The following is a 19774-nucleotide window of genomic DNA, read 5'->3' on the forward strand; positions in this document are numbered from 1 at the left end:
CATATTCACTCTTTATCATTGTTGGGTCAGTGCCACTTGAAAATGTGTTTTTGGCTAATCATTTCCTCCTCCAGGTTACAAGGAAATCATATTGTATGAGTCTTTCCTTCTCTTAGGCCTTTTATATTGCTCCCGAGTGGCCTAAGACACTGCATCTCAATACAAGATGTGTCACTACAGTCCCTGGTTCGAATCCAGGCTGTATCACATCCGGCCGTGATTGGGAGTCCCATAGGGCGGCGCACAATTGGCCCAGCGTCGTCCGGGGTTGGCCGTCATTGTAAATAAGAATGTGTTCTTACTTGCCTAGAGAAATAAAGGTTACATATGGATCAGACAATGTTGTTTTTATCGACCTGTTTGTCAGTGTCAGCAGAGTAGTTTATCCTGTCATTTGTGTCTAAAAATAAATACAAATGTTTCACCTAATGTCTCCAGTCATAAAGTGTAGAATTTCATGAAATGTATTTATAAAAAGGCAACATTTTTTCCCCTGCAAAAAAATGAGAAACTAATTTGATATAGCCAGCCATGAATTGAACAGTCTTTGTTTGCATACAATGATTGAGTTATATTATTAGCCTAAATGATTACTATCCAATCCACTCATCACATGAGGAATAGTAGCCTACATAAGTCTGCAAATGCGATGATGCATGGAATGCTTTATTATAGGCCTAAAGTTGCATTTTTATCGTAACATACTAAATCAGCTTAAGCTTTGTCTCAATAGAGGCAATATCAACAAATCTGTGAGCATTAGTAATTGAAGGGAGGCAGTGCATTCCTTACAGGGACAACTCCCTGATTCATCAACATGTCAGTCAACCGCAAAGGTTTGGCCAACATGACCCAACCTGAGAAATGACGTGGTACCTGGTTTTATAGCAATCAAACACAAAGGATCAAATGAACACTGTGTTTCATAATCCTCTTGATAAGTGAATAACACATAACAGTATGATTCTATGGAGCTAACCATGTGTATGTGACAAATAAAATTTGATTTGATTTGAGCTTGATCATTATTTTTCATCAGCAAGTGAAACATCCACACAATGAAACTTAAAAAGGCACGGACGGAGTGGTAGAACATTGTTGAAATCCATGTTAGCAGAGGGCAACACAACAGATAGGAATCAAATATAAGCACAGCAAATCAAAAACATTGAATATGATTTTCTATTGAGAAAATAGCCTTGGCATATAAAAACATAAGTGTTTTCATCAGAGCGTCATCGATTTTTTTGTGAATGGTGCTCAAGGAAAAGCCCGGTTCAGTTTCAGGTCAGGGTCCTGACATGAGTGCACATATCCAGTACCCACACTACCAGAGAAAAACACCAGTGTTGTCCTGGTCCACCCACTTGGGATGCCAGTCAGTGTATTAGAGAGCCAAACCCAGGAAGAGTGGCTTGTAGGAGGGACAGCTGAAGGTTAGTAAACAATCACTACAGAGCTGCAGGCAGGAAATAAAGATGAGCAGGAAGAAGGATTAAGTAAACCAATACATGTCCTCATTATAAAAACAGTAGATTGTTATGATCATTTTGGCGTTGATGATTCCATAACTGTAGCCTCCTCTGTCATACGCCTACTGTTTCATCTAAGATCATGTAGTCTGGTGTAGCACACTCATAGAACTCTGTTCCTTGCAGACACTGCAGCGGTTGAAAAAAGTGGTCTTTCTTCTCTAGACCAGAGACTTTAGATTAAGACCCAGGTCAGAGAGAGGCTTTCAATTCCAGTGCATTTCTCACTCAAGCAGATTCATTTCAATGTCTGTCGGAGTTATATTATGGCAAATCGACTGATTCTTTCCTTGTGTGTCGAGGAAAACAAACACTAATGCCAGTGTTTTTGAATACTTACTGTGCTCTGATTTTAAAGCTTTGTTTGTGAGCTTTTTTGAATGAATTCTCCAATCTGTGCTCATGACGTGTCCCAATTAAAATTGTCCCCCATGAAAAGTAACTGAAATTAATGGAGAGCTGTGTTTGGGCGTAAGGAAGCGATGATGATGTTTGGGCTGTCGTTCTGTGAAGCCCAGCAGGGTGTCAAGGATTATGATCAATTATTCAACTCCTGGCCCCATCTCCCACGCACGCACGCACACACACACACACACGCACGCACACACGCACACACACGCACACACACACACACACACAATCAGTATTACTCACAATTCTTTGTAAGGGGGCCACTTTAGGTTGAGACAATCATTCAGAGGGCCACACATATCTTTAAATTTGTTGTACTTTTTCTTCCAATATTATCAATTATCAATTGAGAGCAAATTCAGAGAGCACATACAAATGATTTGATGTACAGCACATCACAAATATATACATATGATGTAGCCTATTTGATGTGTGTAAGACCCATATTAAGGGTTACCTCAGTAGTTGAAAAAGCAAAAATGTCCATTCTGCTCCGTGACTGAATTCATTCTAAATGTATAGTCTGTTGTTGCAATGCTTGTGAGGCAATCCAGGTGTCCATTGGTCAGTCTGTTTCTCTGTTTTTGTTTCACAATGTTCATTATTGAGTCTCTTCTCCTTCCCTCACATGTTTGGGGCGCCGTCAGTGCACAAAGATGCCAGATTTGACCAGTCAATATTACTATCAGCAAAAAATGTAACAAGGGCTTTCAGAATATCATCTCCTCGTGTTTGATCCTGAAGGGGCAGTAAACATAAAAGTTCCTTTCTGAATGACTCGTTTTGAGGGAAGCGGACCCAAACACATAATTGGGCAATGTCACTAACATCAGTGCTTTTATCAAGTGCACTACTAAAACACGGCGCCACGGATGAGTCAGTAATCAGTTGCTTAACGATGTCCTCGCCAATGTTTTTTCTCTCTCACCCTTATTTAACCAGGTAGGCCAGTTGAGAACAAGTTCTCATTTACAACTGCGACCTGGCCAAGATAAAGCAAAGCAGTGCGACAAAAACAACAACACAGAGTTACACATAAACAAACGAACAGTCAATAACACAATAGAAAAAAAAATATGTACAGTGTGTGCAAATGTAGTAAGATTAGGGAGGTAAGGGAATAAATAGGCCATAGTGGCGAAATAATTACAATGTAGCATTAACACTGGAGTGATAGATGTGCAGATGATGATGTGCAAGTAGAGATACTAGGGTGCAAAAAGAGCAAAAATAAATAACAATTTGAGGAATGAGGTAGTTGGGTGGGCAATTTACAGATGGGCTGTGTGCAGGTTCAGTGATCGGTAAGCTGCTCTGACAGCTTATGCTTAAAGTTAGAGGGAGATATAAGACTCCAGCTTCAGTGACTTTTGCAATTCGCTCCAATCATTGGCAGCAGAGAACTGGAAGAAAAGGCAGCCAATGAGGAGTTGGCTTTGGGGATGACCAGTGAAATATACCTGCTGGAGCGCGTGCTACTGGTGTGTGTTGCTATGGTGACCAGTGAGCTGAGATATGGCGGGGCTTTACCTAGCAAAGACTTATAGATGACCTGGAGCCAGTGGTTTTGGCAACGAATATGAAGCGAGGGCCAGCCAATGAGAGCATACAGGTCGCAGAGGTGGGTAGTATACGGGGCTTTGGTGACAAAACAGATGGCACTGTGATAGACTACATATAATTTGCTGAGTAGAATGTTGGAGGCAATTTTGTAAATTACATCGCCAAAGTCAAGGATCGGTAGGATAGTCAGTTTCACGAGGGTATGTTTAGCAGCATGAGTGAAGAAGGCTTTGTTGCGAAATAGGAAGCTGATTCTAGATTTAATTTTGGATTTGAGATGCTTAATATGAGTCTGGAAGGAGAGTTTACAGTCTAACAAGACACCTAGGTACAGTTGAAGTCGGACGTTTACATACACTTAGGTTGGAGTCATTAAAACTTGTTTCTCAACCACTCCACAAATCTCTTGCTAAGAAACTATGGTTTTGGCAAGTTGGTTAGGAGAGCTACTTTGTGCATGACAAGTAATTTTTCCAACAATTGTTTACAGACAGATTATTTCACTTATAATTGACTGTATCACAATTCCAGTGGGTCAGAAGTTTACATACACCAAGGTGAATGTCCCTTTAAACAGCTTGGAAAATTCCTGAAAATGATTTCATGGCTTTAGAAGCTTCTGATAGGGTAATTGACATCAATTGGTGGTGTACCTGTGGATGTATTTCAAGGCCTACCTTCAAACTCAGTGCCTCTTTGCTTGACATCATGGGAAAATCAAAAGAAATCAGCCAAGACCTCAGAAAACAAATTGTAGACCTCCACAAGTCTGGTTCATCCTTAGGAACAATTTTCAAACGCATGAAGGTACCACATTCATCTGTACAAACAATAGTATGCAAGTAAAAACACCATGGGACCACACAGCTGTCATACCGCTCAGGAAGTATACGAGTTATGTCTCCTAGAGATGAACGTACTTTGGTGCGAAAAGTCCAAATCAATCCCAGAACAACAGCAAAGGACCTTGTGAAGATGCTGGAGGAAACAGGTACAGAAGTATCTATATCTTCAGTAAAACAAATCCTATATTGACATAACCTGAAAGGCCGCTCAGCAAGGAAGAAGCCACCGCTCCAAAACTATTTGCAACTGCGCAAGGGGACAAAGATCGTACTTTTTGGAGAAATGTCTCCTGGTCTGATGAAACAAAAATAGAACTGTTTGGCCATAATGACCATCGTTATGTTTAGAGGAAAAAGGGGGAGGATTGCAAGCCGAAGAACACCATCCCAACCGTGAAGCACGGGGGTGGCAGCATCATGGTGTGGGGGTGCTTTGCTAAGGGAGGTACTGGTGCACTACACAAAATAGATGAAGTCATGAGGTAGGAAAATTATGTTCATATATTGAAGCAACATTTCAAGACATCAGTCAGGTAGTTAAATCTTGGTCGCAAATGGGTCATCCAAATGGACAATGACCCCAAGCATACTTCCAAAGTTGTGGCAAAATGGCTTAAGGACAACAAAGTCAAGGTATTGGAGTGGCCATCACAAAGCTCTAACCTCATTCCTATAAAAAATGTGTGGGCAGAACTGAAAAAGCGTGTGTGAGCAAGGAGGCCTACAAACTTGACTCAGTTACTCCAGCTCTGTCAGGAGGAATGGGACAAAATTCACCCAACTTATTGTGGGAAGGTTGTGGAAGGCTCCCAAAAATGTTCGACCCAAGTTAAACAATTTAAAGGCAATGCTACCAAATACTAATTGAGTGTATGTAAACTTCTGACCCACTGGGAATGTGATGAAAGAAATAAAAGCTGAAATAAATCACTCTACTATTATTCTGACATTTCACATTCTTAAAATAAAGTGGTGATTCTAACTGACCTAAGACAGAGAATTGTTACGAGGATTAAATGTCAGGAATTGTGAAAAACTGAGTTTAAATGTATTTGGCTAAGGTGTATGTAAACTTCCGACTTCAACTGTATCTGTAGTTGTCCGTATATTCTAAGTCAGAACCGTCCAGAGTAGTGATGCTAGTTGGGCGGGCGGGTGCAGGCAGCGATCGGTTGAAGAGCATACATTTAGTTTTACTTGTATTTAAGAGCAGTTGGAGGCCACGGAAGGAGTGTCGTATGGCATTGAAGCTTGTCTGGGGGTTTGTTAACACAGTGTCCAAAGAAGGGCCAGAAGTATACAGAATGGTGTCGTCTGCGTAGAAATGGATCGGAGAATCACCAGCAGCAGGAGCGACATCATTGATGTATACAGAGAAAAGAGTTGGCCCGAGAATTGAACCCTGTGGCACCCACGCAGAGACTGACAGAGGTCCGGAAAACAGGCCCTCCGATTTGACACACTGAACTCTGTCTGAGAAGTACTTGGTGAACCAGGCGAGGCAGTCATTTGAGAAACCAAGGCTGTTGAGTCTGCCAATAAGAATGCGGTGATTGACAGACTCGAAAGCCTTGGCCAGGTCGATTAAGAAGGCTGCACAGTACTGTCTTTTATCGATGGCAGTTATGATATTGTTTAGGACCTTGAGCGTGGCTGAGGTGCACCCACGACCAGCTCGGAAACCAGATTGCATAGAGGAGAAGGTACGGTGGGATTTGAAATGGTCAGTGATGTGTTTATTAACTTGGCTTTCGAAGACTTTAGAAAGGCAGGGCAGGATGGATATAGGTCTATACCAGTTTGGGTCTAGAGTGTGATCATCCCTCTGAAGAAGGGGATGACTCCGGCAGCTTTCCAATCTTTAGGGATCTCAGACGATAGGAAAGAGAGGTTGAACAGGCTAGTAATAGGGGTTGCAACAATTGTGGTGGAGAATTTTAGAAAGAGATGGTCCAGAATGTCTAGCCCAGCTGATTTGTAGGGGTCCAGATTTTGCGGCTCCTTCAGGACATCAGCTATCTGGATTTGGGTGAAGGAGAAGCGGAGGGGGGGGGGGCGCTGTTGGCCGGGTTAGGGGTAGCCAGGTGGTAAGCAAAGCCAGCCGTAGAAAAATGCTTATTGAAATTCTCGATTATCGTGGATTTATCGGTGGTGACAGTGTTTCCTAGCCTCAGTGCAGTGGGCAGCTGGGAGGAGGTGATCTTATTCTCCATGTTCTTTACAGTGTCCCAAAACTTTTGGGAATTTGTGTTACAGGATGCAAATTTCTGTTTGAAAAAGCTAGCCTTTGCTTTCCTAACTGACTGTGAATATTGATTCCTAACTTCCTGAAAAGTTGCATATCGCGGGGGCTATTCGATGCTAATGCAATCCTCCACAGGATGTTTTGTGCAGGTTAAGGGCAGTCAAGTCTGGAGTGAACCAGGGGCTATATCTGTTCTTAGTTCTACATTTTTTGAATGGGGCATGCTCAGGCATCATCTACTGACGTGATGAGGTCAAAATCCTTCCAGGATACCTGGGTCAGGTCGATTAGAAAGGCCTGCTCGTTGAAGATTTTTAGGGAGCGTTTGACAGTGATGAGTAGTGGTCGTTTGACCGCGGACCCATTATGGACGCAGGCAATGAGGCAGTGATCGTTGAGATCCTGGTTGAAGACAGCAAAAGTGTATTTAGAGGGAAGGTTGGTCAGGATGATATCTATGACGGTGCCCATGTTTACAGATTTGGGGTTGTACCTGGTAGGTTCCTTGATAATTTGTGTGAGATCGAGGGTCTCTTGTTAAGATTGTAGGACGGCCGGGGTGTTTAGCATATCCCAGTTTAGGTCACCTAACAGTATGAACTCTGAAGATAAGTGAGGGCAATCAATTTGCATATGGAGTCCAGGGCACAACTGGGGGCTGAGGGGGTCTATAAGCAAGCGGCAACAGTGAGACACTTTCTGGAAAGGTGGATTTTTAGAAGTAGAAGCTCGAACTGTTTGGGTACAGACCCGGATAGCATGACAGAACTCTGCAAGACTCTCGCTGCAGTAGATTGTGACCCCGCCCCCTTTGGCAGTTCTATCTTGGCGGAAAATCTTGTAGTTGGGGATGGAAATTTCAGAATTTTTGGTGGCCTTCCTAAGCCAGGATTCAGACATGGCTAGGACATCAGGGTTGGCGGAGTGTGCTTAAGCAGTGAATAAACAAACATAGATGTCTTCTATGAGTCTTGTTATTGTCGAGTCTGAGAGTTGCAGTCCCTTAATTTGCTTTAAAATAGCTTCCTTGTTTGTTACATCAGCATACAATATTTCAGCTGAGGCCAAAAAACATTACTTGACAATCTCCACGTCTTTGAAGGCCTTCTTGTTTCTCGCGAGTATCCAAGCAATCTCAAATGTTGCCTCTGTCATTTTCCCTGCAACAGTGCTAGATCCTTTGAGCTTTCCTTTGAGTTGCGCTATTTTGTTGTTGAGGTTGCTTGGTGGCGGATATGTTTTGTCAACATGGGCATGGTGTGACTGGAGATTTCACTCTAAATTTGCTTGCTTAAAACAATTGACTGCCTTCTGGCAAACAAGACAAAGTGAGCTATTCCCATTATCTCTTCTTGAATCAACCCTATCCTTCTCTTAGCCACCGGAGCCACGTTAGCTAGCTGCATTTCTCCGCCGCCATCTTCCTGATTGTTTGGTCATAGCTGTCAGGTTGTTTCCAGCTCTTACCCCTCATTTTCATTGTCAATAGATTTACATTTATTTTTTACAATAAATCGATCCATGTCTACCAGACTGCAAAATTAGATAGTATCAAACTGATATGTGTTGGTCGCTGTAGCTGAGCAGTTGCGTTCTATTTCGGCCTGTCTGTTCAACAGCGGCGCTATACTGCTGTCCAGGGAACAATAGATATATTCAATGAAGTGATTCAGGCCTGCATTAAACACATTGAATTGAAATTGTATCATTGTTATGTATTATGAATGGGAAATAGGAAAATCACAGCGAGCCGCAAATTAACAGCTCGCGGCAATGAGTACCACTGCTCTACATGCAGAGAACTGGATGTGTAGGAGGTAAAGTTATGTGTATGGGCAACGGTAACGGTAACAAAATGACGCCGAGACTCAGATTTCTGGCAGCATAATGCTGTGGTGATGTTATTCAGCGGCAGGGACTGGGAGACTAGTCAGGATCGAGGCAAAGAGTAACGGAGCAAAGTACAGAGAGATCCTTGATGAAAACCTGCTCCAGAGCACTGCAGACCCCCAGAGCGCTGTGAACCTGGAAGGTTCACCTTACAACAGGACAATGGCCCTAAGCACACAGCCAAGACAACGCAGGAGTGGTTTTGGGACAAGTCTCTGAATGTCCTGTGTGGCCCAGCCAGAGCCCGGACTTGAACCCCATCGAATATCTCTGGAGAGACCTGAAAATAGCTGTGCAGTGACACTCCCCATGCAACCTGACAAAGCTTGAGAGGATCTGCAGAGAAGAATGGGAGAAACTCCCCAAATACAGGTGTGCCAAGCTTGTAGCATCATACTCAAGAAGATGCAAAGCTATCATCTCTGCCAAAGGTGCTTCAACAAAGTACTGAGTAAAGGTTCTGAATACTCATGTAAATGTGTGATATTTCAGCTTTTTCTTTTTAATACATTTCCAAAAAACTGTTTTTGGTTTGTAATTATGGGGTATTGTGTCTAGATTGATGAGTGAAACAAAACAATTTAATCAATTTTAGAATAAGGCTGTAATGTAACAAAATGTTGAAAAAGTCAAGGGGTCTAAATACTTTACGAAAAAAAATAGATTCAATTGAGATTGTGACAGTGATCTGCACACTTGTCCGACCTGTGTATATTTTATGCCTGCTACGTAAGAAAAACAAGAATTCATGATGAGAGGAGAACAGATGCTTCGCGAGGTAACTACCTGAAAATACATTATCTAAGTGATTGATAGTTGGTATTCAGCAGTCATAAAAGTATGCCTTATTTACTTTGAAGAAGTACTAAAATAGTGATTTTTTTTCAAACAGCATAGGCAGCAGCTCTTTGGAGATGAGATGACTTCGAATGAAATAAAGTCCTCAAATAAAACAAATAACTGAAATATTTGATTAAAGTAATGAGAATAAGCAGTAAATGGGCAGTCACTACCATCATGGAACTTGTATTAATTGTTTCATCCTGTGTTGTTACAGCGTTCAACCCACATAATGCATTTAAAATGAAAAAATAAATAAAGATACTTAAAAAAATAATAATCGAACAGAAACTGAACCGACCTCAGAAAGCACTAATCGCTCAGCACTACTTACACGGAACCCAAACCAGCTGCGCGCGTGCGCATAAATGTATTTTGTCCCCCTACACCAAACGCGATCACGACACGCAGGTTAAAATATCAAAACAAACTCTGAACCAATGACATTAATTTCGGGACAGGTCGAAAAGCATTAAACATGTATGGCAATTTAGCTAGTTAGCTTGCACTTGCTAGCTAATTTGTCCTATTTAGCTAGCTTGCTGTTGCTAGCTAATTTGTCCTGGGATATAAATATAGAGTTTTATTTTACCTGAAATGCACAAGGTCCTCTACTCCGACAATTAATCCACACATAAAACGGCCAACCGAATCGTTTCTAGTCAGCTCTCCTACTTCCAGGCTTTTTCATCTTTGAACTTATATGGTGATGGCATCTACACTTCCATAGTATTACCACGACAACCGGCAAAACAGTCTTTCAATCACCCACGTGGGTATAACCAATGAGGAGATGGCACGTGGGTACCGTGGGTGCTTCTATAAACCAATGAGGAGATGGGAGAGGCAGGACTTGCAGCACGATCTGCATCAGAAATAGAAAGGAGTTCTATTTTAGCCTTTGGCATCGCAGACACTCGTTGGCGCACGCGAGCAGTGTGGGTGCAATAATTGATTAACATGGATTTCTCCTTTTGCGATGCTCGCGCACGCGACATGTCCGGTCTGGTCAGCATGTTACTGTAGTTCAATAACCAAAATAGATTTTTTCAAACGCTTCACTTTTTCTATATTTTATTTTATTTTGATACAAAGTGGGATTAAAATGGAAGGAATTTACATTTTTGGTCAACAATCTACACAATTTACTCTAATGACAAAGTGGAAGAAAAATTCTAACATTTTTTGAAAAATAAGACCAATATATTTTGATTAGATAAGTATTCACCCCCCTGAGACAATAGATGCAACTCACTCCCTTCCTGAAGACAAACAATCTACACAAAATGCTTCAGACTGGTTTTAGACCCCATCATAGCACCGAGACTGCATTCGGAAAGGTGGTAAATTACCTTTTAATGGCGTCATACCAAGGCTCTTCATCTGTCCTCGTACTCCTAGACCTTAGTGCTGCTTATGATACCATCGATCACCACATTCTTTTGGAGAGATTGGAAACCCAAATTGGTCTACACGGACAAGTTCTGGCCCGGTTTAGATCTTATCTGTCGGAAAGATATCAGTTTGTCTCTGTGGATGGTTTGTCCTCTTGACAAACCAACTGCAAATTTCGGTGTTCTTCAAGGTTCCGTTTTAGGACCACTATTGTTTTCACCAAATATTTGACCTCTTAGTGATGTCATTTCGGAAACATAATGTTAACTTTCACTGCTTTGCGGACGATACACAGCTGGACATTTCGATGAAACATGGTGAAGCCCCAAAATTGCCCTCCCTGGAAGCATGTGTTTCAGACATAAGGAAGTGGATGGCAGCAAATGTGTTACTTTTAAACTCAGACAAAACAGACACGCTAGTTCTAGGTCCCAAGAAACAAAGAGATCTTCTGTTGGATCTGACAATTAATCTTGATGGTTGTACATTAGTCTCGTTAATCTTGATGGTTGTAGTCTCAAATAAACTGAAGGACTTCGGCGTTACTATGGACCCTGATCTCTCTTTTGACGAACATATCAAGACTGTTTCAAGGACAGCTTATTTCCATGTACGTAACATTGCAAAAATCAGAAACCTCCTGTCCAAAAATGCATCCATGCTTTTGTCACTTCTAGATTTGTCTACTGCAATGCCCTACTTTCTGGCTACCTGGATAAATCACTAAATAAACTTCAGTTAGTGCTAAACACAGCTGCTGGAATCTTGACTAGAACCAAAAAATGTGATCATATTACTCCAGTACTAGCCTCTCTACACTAGCTTCCTGTTAAGGCTAGGGCTGATTTCAAGGTTTCACTGCTAACCTACAAAGTATTACATGGGCTTGCTCCTACCCATCTTTCCAATTTGGTCCTGCCGTACATACCTATACATACGCTACGGTCACAAGACGCAGGCCTCCTAATTGTCCCTAGAATTTCTAAGCAAACAGCTGGAGGCAGGGCTTTCTCCTATAGAGCTCCATTTTTATGAAATAGTCTGCCTATCCATGTGAGAGATGCAGACTCGGTCTCGACCTTTAAGTCTTTATTGAAGACTCATCTCTTCAGTACATCCGATGATTGAGTGTAGTCTGGACCAGGGGTGTGAAGGTGAAAGGAAAGGCACTGGAGCGACGAACCGCCCTTGCTGTCTCTGCCTGGCCGGTTCCCCTCTCTCCACTGGGATTTTCTGCCTCTAACCCTATTACAGGGGCTGAGTCACTGGCTTACTGGGGCTCTTCCATGCTGTCGCTAGGAGGGGTGCGTCAGTTGAGTGGGTTGAGTCACTAATGTGATCTTCCTGTCTGGGTTGGCGCACCCCCCCGGGTTCGTGCAGTGGGGGAGATCTTCGTGGGCTATACTCTGCCTTGTCTCAGTGTAGTAAATTGGTGATTTGAAGATATCCCTCTAATGGTGTGGAGGCTGTGCTTTGGTAAAGTGGATGGGGTTATATCCTGCCTGTTTGGCCGTGCTTCTACACGTGTTTGGGGTTTTAGGCTGGGTTTCTGTACAGCACTGTGACATCAGCTGATGTAAGAAGGGCTTTATAAATACATTTGATTGATAGGCCCTGTCTGGGGGTATCGTCGGACGGGGCCACAGTGTCTCCCGACCCCTCCAGTATTTATGCTGTAATAGTTTGTGTTGGGGGGCTAGGACCAGTCATATCTGGAGTACTTATCCTGTCTTATCCAGTGTCCTGTGTGAATTTAATTATGCTCCCTCTAACTCTCTTTTCTCTCGAAGGACCTGAGCCCTAGGACCATGCCTCATGACTACCTGGCCTGATGACTCCTTGCTGTCCCCAGTCCACCTGCTGCTGCTTCAGTTTCAATTGTTCTGCCTGCGGCTATGGAACCCTGACCTGTTCACCGGACGTGCTACCTTGTCCCGGACCTGCTGTTTTCGACTCTCTCTCTCTCTCTACAGCACCTGCTGTCTCAAACTCTGAATGATTGGCTATGAAAAGCCAACTTACCTTTACTCCTGAGGTGCTGACCTGTTGCACCCTCTATAACCACTGTGATTATTATTATTTGACCCTGCTGGTCATCTATGAAAGTTTGAACATCTTGGCCATGTACTGTTATAATCTCCACCCGGCAGAGCCAGAAGAGGACTGGCCACCCCTCAGAGCCTGGTTCCCATCTAGGTTTCTTCCTAGGTTCCTGCCTTTTCCCGGGGGGTTTTACTAGCCACCATGCTTCTACATCTGCATTGCTTGCTGTTTGGGGTTTTAGGCTGGGTTTCTGTAAAGCACTTTGTGACATTGGCTAATGTAAAAAGGGCTTTATAGATACATTTGATTGATCGATTGATGTTAGAAACACCTTTGGCAGCGATTACAGCTGTGAGTATTTTTAGGCAAGTCTGTAAGAGCTTTGCACACCTGGATTGTACAATATTTGCCCATTATTCTTTTTTAAATTATTCAAGCTCTGTCAAGTTGGTTGTTGATCATTGCTAGAAAGCCATTTTCAAGTCTTGCCATAGATTTTCAAGCCAATTTAGGTCAAAACTGTAACTCGACCACTCAGGAACATTCACTGTTTTCTTAGTAAGCAACTCCAGTGTAGATTTGGCCTTGTGTTTAAGGTTGATGTCCTACTGAAAGGTGTATTTTTGCCCCAGTGTCTGGTGGAAAGCAGACTGAACCAGGTTTTCCTCTAAGATTTTGCCTGTGCTTAGCTGTATTCGGCATCTCTTTGTCCTAAAAAAAAACACCCTAATCCTTGCCAATGACAAGCATACCCATAACATGATGCAACCACCATCATGCTTGAAAATCTGAAAAGTGGAACTCAGGGATGTTTTGGGATTTGTCCAAAACATAACGTTTTGTATTCAGTACATATTGGTAATTTCTTTGTCACATTTTTTACAGTATTACTTAAGTGCCTTGTTGCAAACAGGATGCATGTGCAGGCTTCCTTCTTTTCACTCTGTAATTTAGGTTAATATTGTGAAGTAACTACAATGTTGTTGATCCATCCTTAGTTCTCATATCACAACCATTAAACTCAGTAACTGTTTTAAAATCCCCATTGGCCTCATAGTGAAATTCTTGAGCAGTTTCCTTCCTCTACGGCAATGGAGTTAGGAAGGACGCCTGTATCTTTGTATCGATACTGGGTGTAAAAACTAATTAATAACCACCATACTCAAAGGGATATTCAGCTTATGCTTTTTTTCCCCCACATCTACCAATCGGGGCCCTTTTTGAGAGACATTGAAAAACCTTCCTGGTCTTTGTGGTTTAATCTGTGCTTGAAATTCACTACTCGATTGAGGGACCTTACAGATGTGTGGTGTACAAAGATGGGGTAGTCATTCAAAAATCATGTTAACCCCTATTATTGAACACAGCATGAGTCCATGCAACATATGTGATTTGATTTGTTAAATTATTTAGGCTTGCCATAACAAAGGGGTTGAATACTTGACTCAAGACAATTCAGTTCTTCATTTTTTATTCATTTGGAAAAATGTCTTCAAAACAAAATTTCACTTTGACATTAAGGGTAGTGTGTGTAGATCAGTGGCACAAAATATATATTTAAAATTCAGGCTGTAAGTATGGCTAGACGGTGCACTGTCCTTCTCTCAGCACATATCAAAGCTGCAGGCTAAAGTTAAATCTAGCTTGGTTTCCTCTATCGTAATCGTTCCTCTTTCACCCCAGCTGCCAAACTAACCCTGATTCAGATGACCATCCTACCCATGCTAGATTACAGAGACATAATTTATAGATCGGCAAGTAAGGGTGCTCTCGAGCGGCTAGATGTTCTTTACCATTCGGCCATCAGATTTGCCACCAATGCTTCTTGTAGGACACATCACTGCACTCTATACTCCTTTGTAAACTGGCCATCTCTGTATACCCGTCGCAAGACCCACTGGTTGATGCCAGTCACATTCTGTTAAAGGTCCCAAAAGCACACTTCCATGGGTCGCTCCTCTTTTCAGTTCGCTGCAGCTAGCGACTGGAACGAGCTGCAACAAACACTGAAACTGAACAGTTTTATCTCAATCTCTTCATTCAAAGACTCAATCATGGTCACTCTTACTGATAGTTGTGGCTGCTTTGTGTGATGTATTGTTGTCTCTACCTTCTTGCCCTTTGTGCTGTTGTCTGTAACCAATAATGTTTGTACCATGTTTTGTGCTGCTACCATGTTGTGTTGCTACCATGCTGTGTTGTCATGTGTTGCTGCCTTGCTATGTTGTTGTCTTAGGTCTCTCTTTATGTAGTGTTGTGTTTCTTGTTGTGATGTGTGTATTGTCCTATATTTATATTGTATTTATTTTTATTCCTGGCCCCCGTCCCCGCAGAAGGCCTTTTGGTAGGCCGTCATTGTAAATAAGAATTTGTTCTTAACTAGTTAAATAAAGGTTCAATAAAAATAAATAAAATAACACAAAATGTTGAAAAAGTAAAGGGGTGTGAATACTTTCTGAAGGCACTGTATATCATGACACCCCATTCTTTCTGCAGACATCTTTGAATCTTAATTTGGAGTAGATATTTAACAGAATGTTTAAATCATTGAGACTTATTTACCCAAGCTGGTCTACACGGACCAAAGCGGGTTTGTTAAAAAGTGTTATCCTTAGATAACCCCTGTCGACTATTACATGTTCAGCTTATTTTTGTGTGGGGCTCCCGAGTGGCGCAGCAGTCTAAGGCACTGCATCTCAGTGCTAGAGGATTCACTACAGACCCTGATTTGATCCTGGGCTGTATCACAACCAGCCGTGACTAGGAGTCCCATATGGTGGCGCACAATTGGCCTAGCATTGTCCGGGTTAGGGGAGGGTTTGGCTGGGGTAGGCCGTCATTATAAAATAAGAATTTGTTCTGAAATGACTTGCCAAGATAAACATATCTTAGATGCTTCATCAGAAACAAGCTTCTTGGGCTGTATCATCTCTCAACGGAGAAAAAGCTTTTGATAGACTAGAATGTTCAAATCTCTAATCTGCCTTGGAAGATATGGGAATTGGCTCCAATTTCATTAATATGATTAAAATACTATATGCCAATCCCTCAGCCATAGTTATAACAGGCCATATATGCTCAGCTCTGTTCAGAATCAATAAAGCAGTAGACAAGTTGATCCAATTTCACCTTTTCTATTCTTATTATCCATGGAACCCCTGGCCTAAGCGATTCGTCAAACGAAGAAAATAACACTTCTCTAAAATCTACTGATCACTTCATCTCATTATGCTCAGACAATATTTTACTATATTTAGACAATGTATCTCAATCGCTCCCAAACACACTGAAGACCGTAGATACATTTTATTCCTTGAGATTAAGCTGAATTACCTAACCAAAATCAGCCCTACTGCCTCTCAAGACCCTGATGGAGGACTCCATCTCTACTTATGGAACCCCGATAGTTATCTTTTTATATATGGGAGTATATATATTTCCTTTGATAAAACCATAGCCACAAATGAACAAAATGCTCAAAATCTGTTAAATCTGGCCTTGGTAGAATAATATCCCAGTTGTTTTAACCAGCAGAATATCTATTGTCAAAATGAATATAATGCCACTGCTGAACTTCTGTAGATCAATGCTTCCCATGGCTTCCCCTTCTGGCTATCGGGATACAATTCATAGTCCAGTCTCAAAATGTACAGTACCAGTCAAAAGTTTGGACACACCTACTTATTCCTGGGTTTGTCTTTATTTGTACTATTTTCTACATTATAATAATAATAGTGAAGACATCAAAACTATGAAAAAACACATATGGAATAATTTAATAACCAAATAGACTTTATTTTTGAGATTCTTCAAAAGTAGTCACCCTTTGCCTTGATGACAGCCTTGCACATTCTTGGCATTCGCTCAACCAGCTTCATGAGGTAGTCACCTGGAATGCATCTTAATTAACAGGTGTGCTGTGTTAAAAGTTAATTTGTGGAATTTATTTCCTTCTTAATACGTTTGAGCCAATCAGTTGTGTTGTGACAAGGTAGGGGTGGTATACAGAATATAACCTTATTTGGTAAAAGACCAAGTCCATATTATGGCAAGAACAGCTCAAATAGGCAAAGAGAAACAACAGTCCATCATTGCTTTAGGACATGAAGGTCAGTCAATAAGGAAAATGTCAAGAACTTTGAAGGTTTCTTTAAAGTACTGTTGCAAAAACCATGAAGTGCTGTGATGAAACTGGCTCTCATGAGGACCGCCACAGGAAAGGAAGACCCAGAGTTACCTCTGCTGCAGAGGATACGTTCATTACAGTTAACTGTACCTCAGATTGCAGCCCAAATAAATGCTTCACAGAGTTCAAGTAACAGACACATCTCAACATCAACTGTTCAGAGCAGACTGTGTGAATCAGGACTTCATGGTCGAATTACTGCAAAGAAACAACTACTAAAAGACACCAATAAGAAGACGAGACTTGCCTGGGCCAAGAAACATGAGCAATGGATATTAGACCGGCGGAAATCTGTCCTTTGGTCTGATGAGTCCAAATGTGAGATATTTGGTTCCAACCGCCTGTCTTTGTGAGACGCAGAGTAGGTGAACGGATGATCTCTGTATGTGTAGTTCCCACAGTGAAGCATGGAGGAGGTGTGATGGTGTGCAGGTGCTTTGCTGGTGACACTGTCAGTGATTTATTTAGAATTCAAGGCACACTTAACCAGGATGGCTAACACTGCATTCTGCAGCGATACGCCGTCCCATCTGGTTTGTGCTTAGTGGGACTATCATTTGTTTTTCAACAGGACAATGAGTCAACACATCTCCAGGCTGTGTAAGGGCTATTTAACAAAGAGTGATGGGAGTTCTGCATCAGATGACATGGCCTCCACAATCACCCAACCTCAACCCAATTGAGATGGTTTGAGAGGAGTTGGACCGCAGAGTGAAGGAAAAGCAGCCAACAAGTGCTCAGCATACGTGGGAACTCTTTCAAGACTGTTGGAAAAACATTCCAGGTGAAGCTGGTTGAGAGAATGCCAAGTGTGCAAAGCTGTCATCAAGGAAAAGGGTGGCTACTTTGAAGAATCTCAAATATAAATTATATTTTGATTTGTTTAACACTTTTTTGGTTACTATATGATTCCATGTGTTATTTCATAGTTTTGATTTCTTCACCATTATTCTAAAATGTAGAAAATAGTAAAAAAAGAAAGAAAGAAAACCCCTTGAATGAGTAGGTGTGTGCAAACTTCTGACTGGTACTGTATAATATAATGATAGTTACTAATTTGATTAGCAACTGGGCAAATTGCAATAATCAATATTTCCAATGACTAAGCCCAATTCTATATTCTGTCGAAATACAATCTTCAAATGACCAGCATTATTATTATTGTTATTATTTATTTTGTAAGGACAAAAGGTAGACTGCAGATGGATATAGAAATGTACCCCTGGGTACCATCTACAACTAGTGTAACCTCTGTGTGGAAATAATTGGTTAATCAAACATCAATATCAATATCAACACAGGAATTGACAGAACTATAAGTAATGGTGTATCTTAGGTGTCGCTACCTAAAAAGGCATAGCTAGATGTGGCAAGCAAAGGGGTATTGTTACAAATAGCCAGCTGCCCAAGCGGAAAGGCAAGCAATCGTTGCAATGAAACGAAGTATCAACACTAATGTCTAAACTGGGAAACAAATTAGCGACAATGTTGTTGCAAGTTTGTATTTCACGTGTCAGCAAGCTAATCGAAAATATAGTTAGCTAGCTAGTTAACTGATCGACGTTCACTAGCTGTAGCAAATTATTTTGGACCCAGTCAGGCAGGAGCTCTTACCTAAGTAGTTGATCCTGACAGCATTCGGTTCATTATATCCAATAGAGCGCTTGTTAACATCCCAAACCAGGTTACCAGAGCAGGACATCATGCTCGAACCTCCTTTTACTTAAAAATAGCATTGAAATACAGTTGTAAACCCTGCCTTCTGACTATCGCCTTTGGATGTTGTTTTGCTTGTTCTCTGCGGGGTCGTTGGGGCCGTTGCGACGTACAGTAGCTAGCTAGTAACGTCAGCATGGGCGCTAAGCTAACTCTAGATATATCAAGCTTTTATCTTTATCGCCCCTCTTCACTTTGCAGCCTCTCTTCGGTCGCTATATTCTTCTGATGCTTGTTATTTGGATGGCTCTCTACTTCCCTGTCTTGGTGTGTCAAACCCTGCCTATGCAACCAATGAACTCCCTGGTTGAAACAACGCAATAAAGCAGGTTCTCAGTGGTATGTGAACCGTTCTATGCGTTGTATTTCTATGTTCGAGACCGTCAACATTGCAGCGGTATGACGAAGCACTCAAGGAGAAGAACCTAGTCTCTAACAATATTAGTTGAAAACCCAGTTGAGGCCATTATATATAATATAGTTATAATTGCGCGATTATGTAGTAAAGTGTTTTCATATTAATACTGGATGTGTAGGTAGATTAACAAATGGTAGACTCTGGGGACCGTTCAGCAGGACGCAACGTTTTGGAGCATTCAGATGAAACGCGTCAAGTTCTTTGGTGCGCACACATCATTGACAACCTGAAACTGTCCTTCCATAAACAGTGTGGTGAAGGCGCAACAGTGCCTCGAAATTCGTCTTGGCCCTCACAAACTTCTACAGATGCACCATTGAGAGCATCATGTGTCTGCCCTCTGCCTGCCCTCCAGGACATCTACACTACCTGGTCGGCGCCTGTTCACTCTGCTACCATCTACAGGGAGCTCCAAAAGTATTGGGACAGTGACACGTTTTTGTTGTTTTTCAAATTATACAATGACTATGAGGTAAGTGCAGACTGTCAGCTTTAATTTGAGGGTGTCAGGTAATATCAGGTTTTAAAAAAAAAATGAATTACAGTACTTTTTGTTCATAATCCCCCCATTTTATGGGACAAAAAGTATTGGGACAAATTCACTTGTTACTCTACAAACTTGTTGGGTGCATTTGCTGTTTGTTTTAGTTGTGTTTCAGATTATTTTGTGGCCAATAGAAATATTGTGTC

General features: G+C 41.7%; 1 protein-coding gene across 7 annotated transcripts in view; it reads right to left on the reverse strand.

Moving 5' to 3' along the window:
• dcaf6 (ddb1 and cul4 associated factor 6) overlaps nt 1–19016 on the reverse strand; it is a 79402-nt gene extending 60386 nt beyond the window's left edge. For 6 of the 7 annotated variants that reach the window (XM_024389212.2, XM_024389211.2, XM_024389210.2 and 3 more), the window contains exon 1: nt 18565–19015. In XM_024389212.2, the coding sequence (XP_024244980.1) occupies nt 18565–18655 (91 nt within the window). In that variant the 5' untranslated portion in view covers nt 18656–19015. Of the gene's footprint in view, nt 1–18564 lie in introns of all 7 variants that reach the window. The other variant, XM_024389208.2, reaches the window with a different exon arrangement.
• Nucleotides 19017–19774: the final 758 nt, after the last annotated feature.

This window comes from Oncorhynchus tshawytscha, linkage group LG26, assembly GCF_018296145.1.
Source record: "Oncorhynchus tshawytscha isolate Ot180627B linkage group LG26, Otsh_v2.0, whole genome shotgun sequence".
Lineage (NCBI taxonomy): Eukaryota > Metazoa > Chordata > Actinopteri > Salmoniformes > Salmonidae > Oncorhynchus > Oncorhynchus tshawytscha.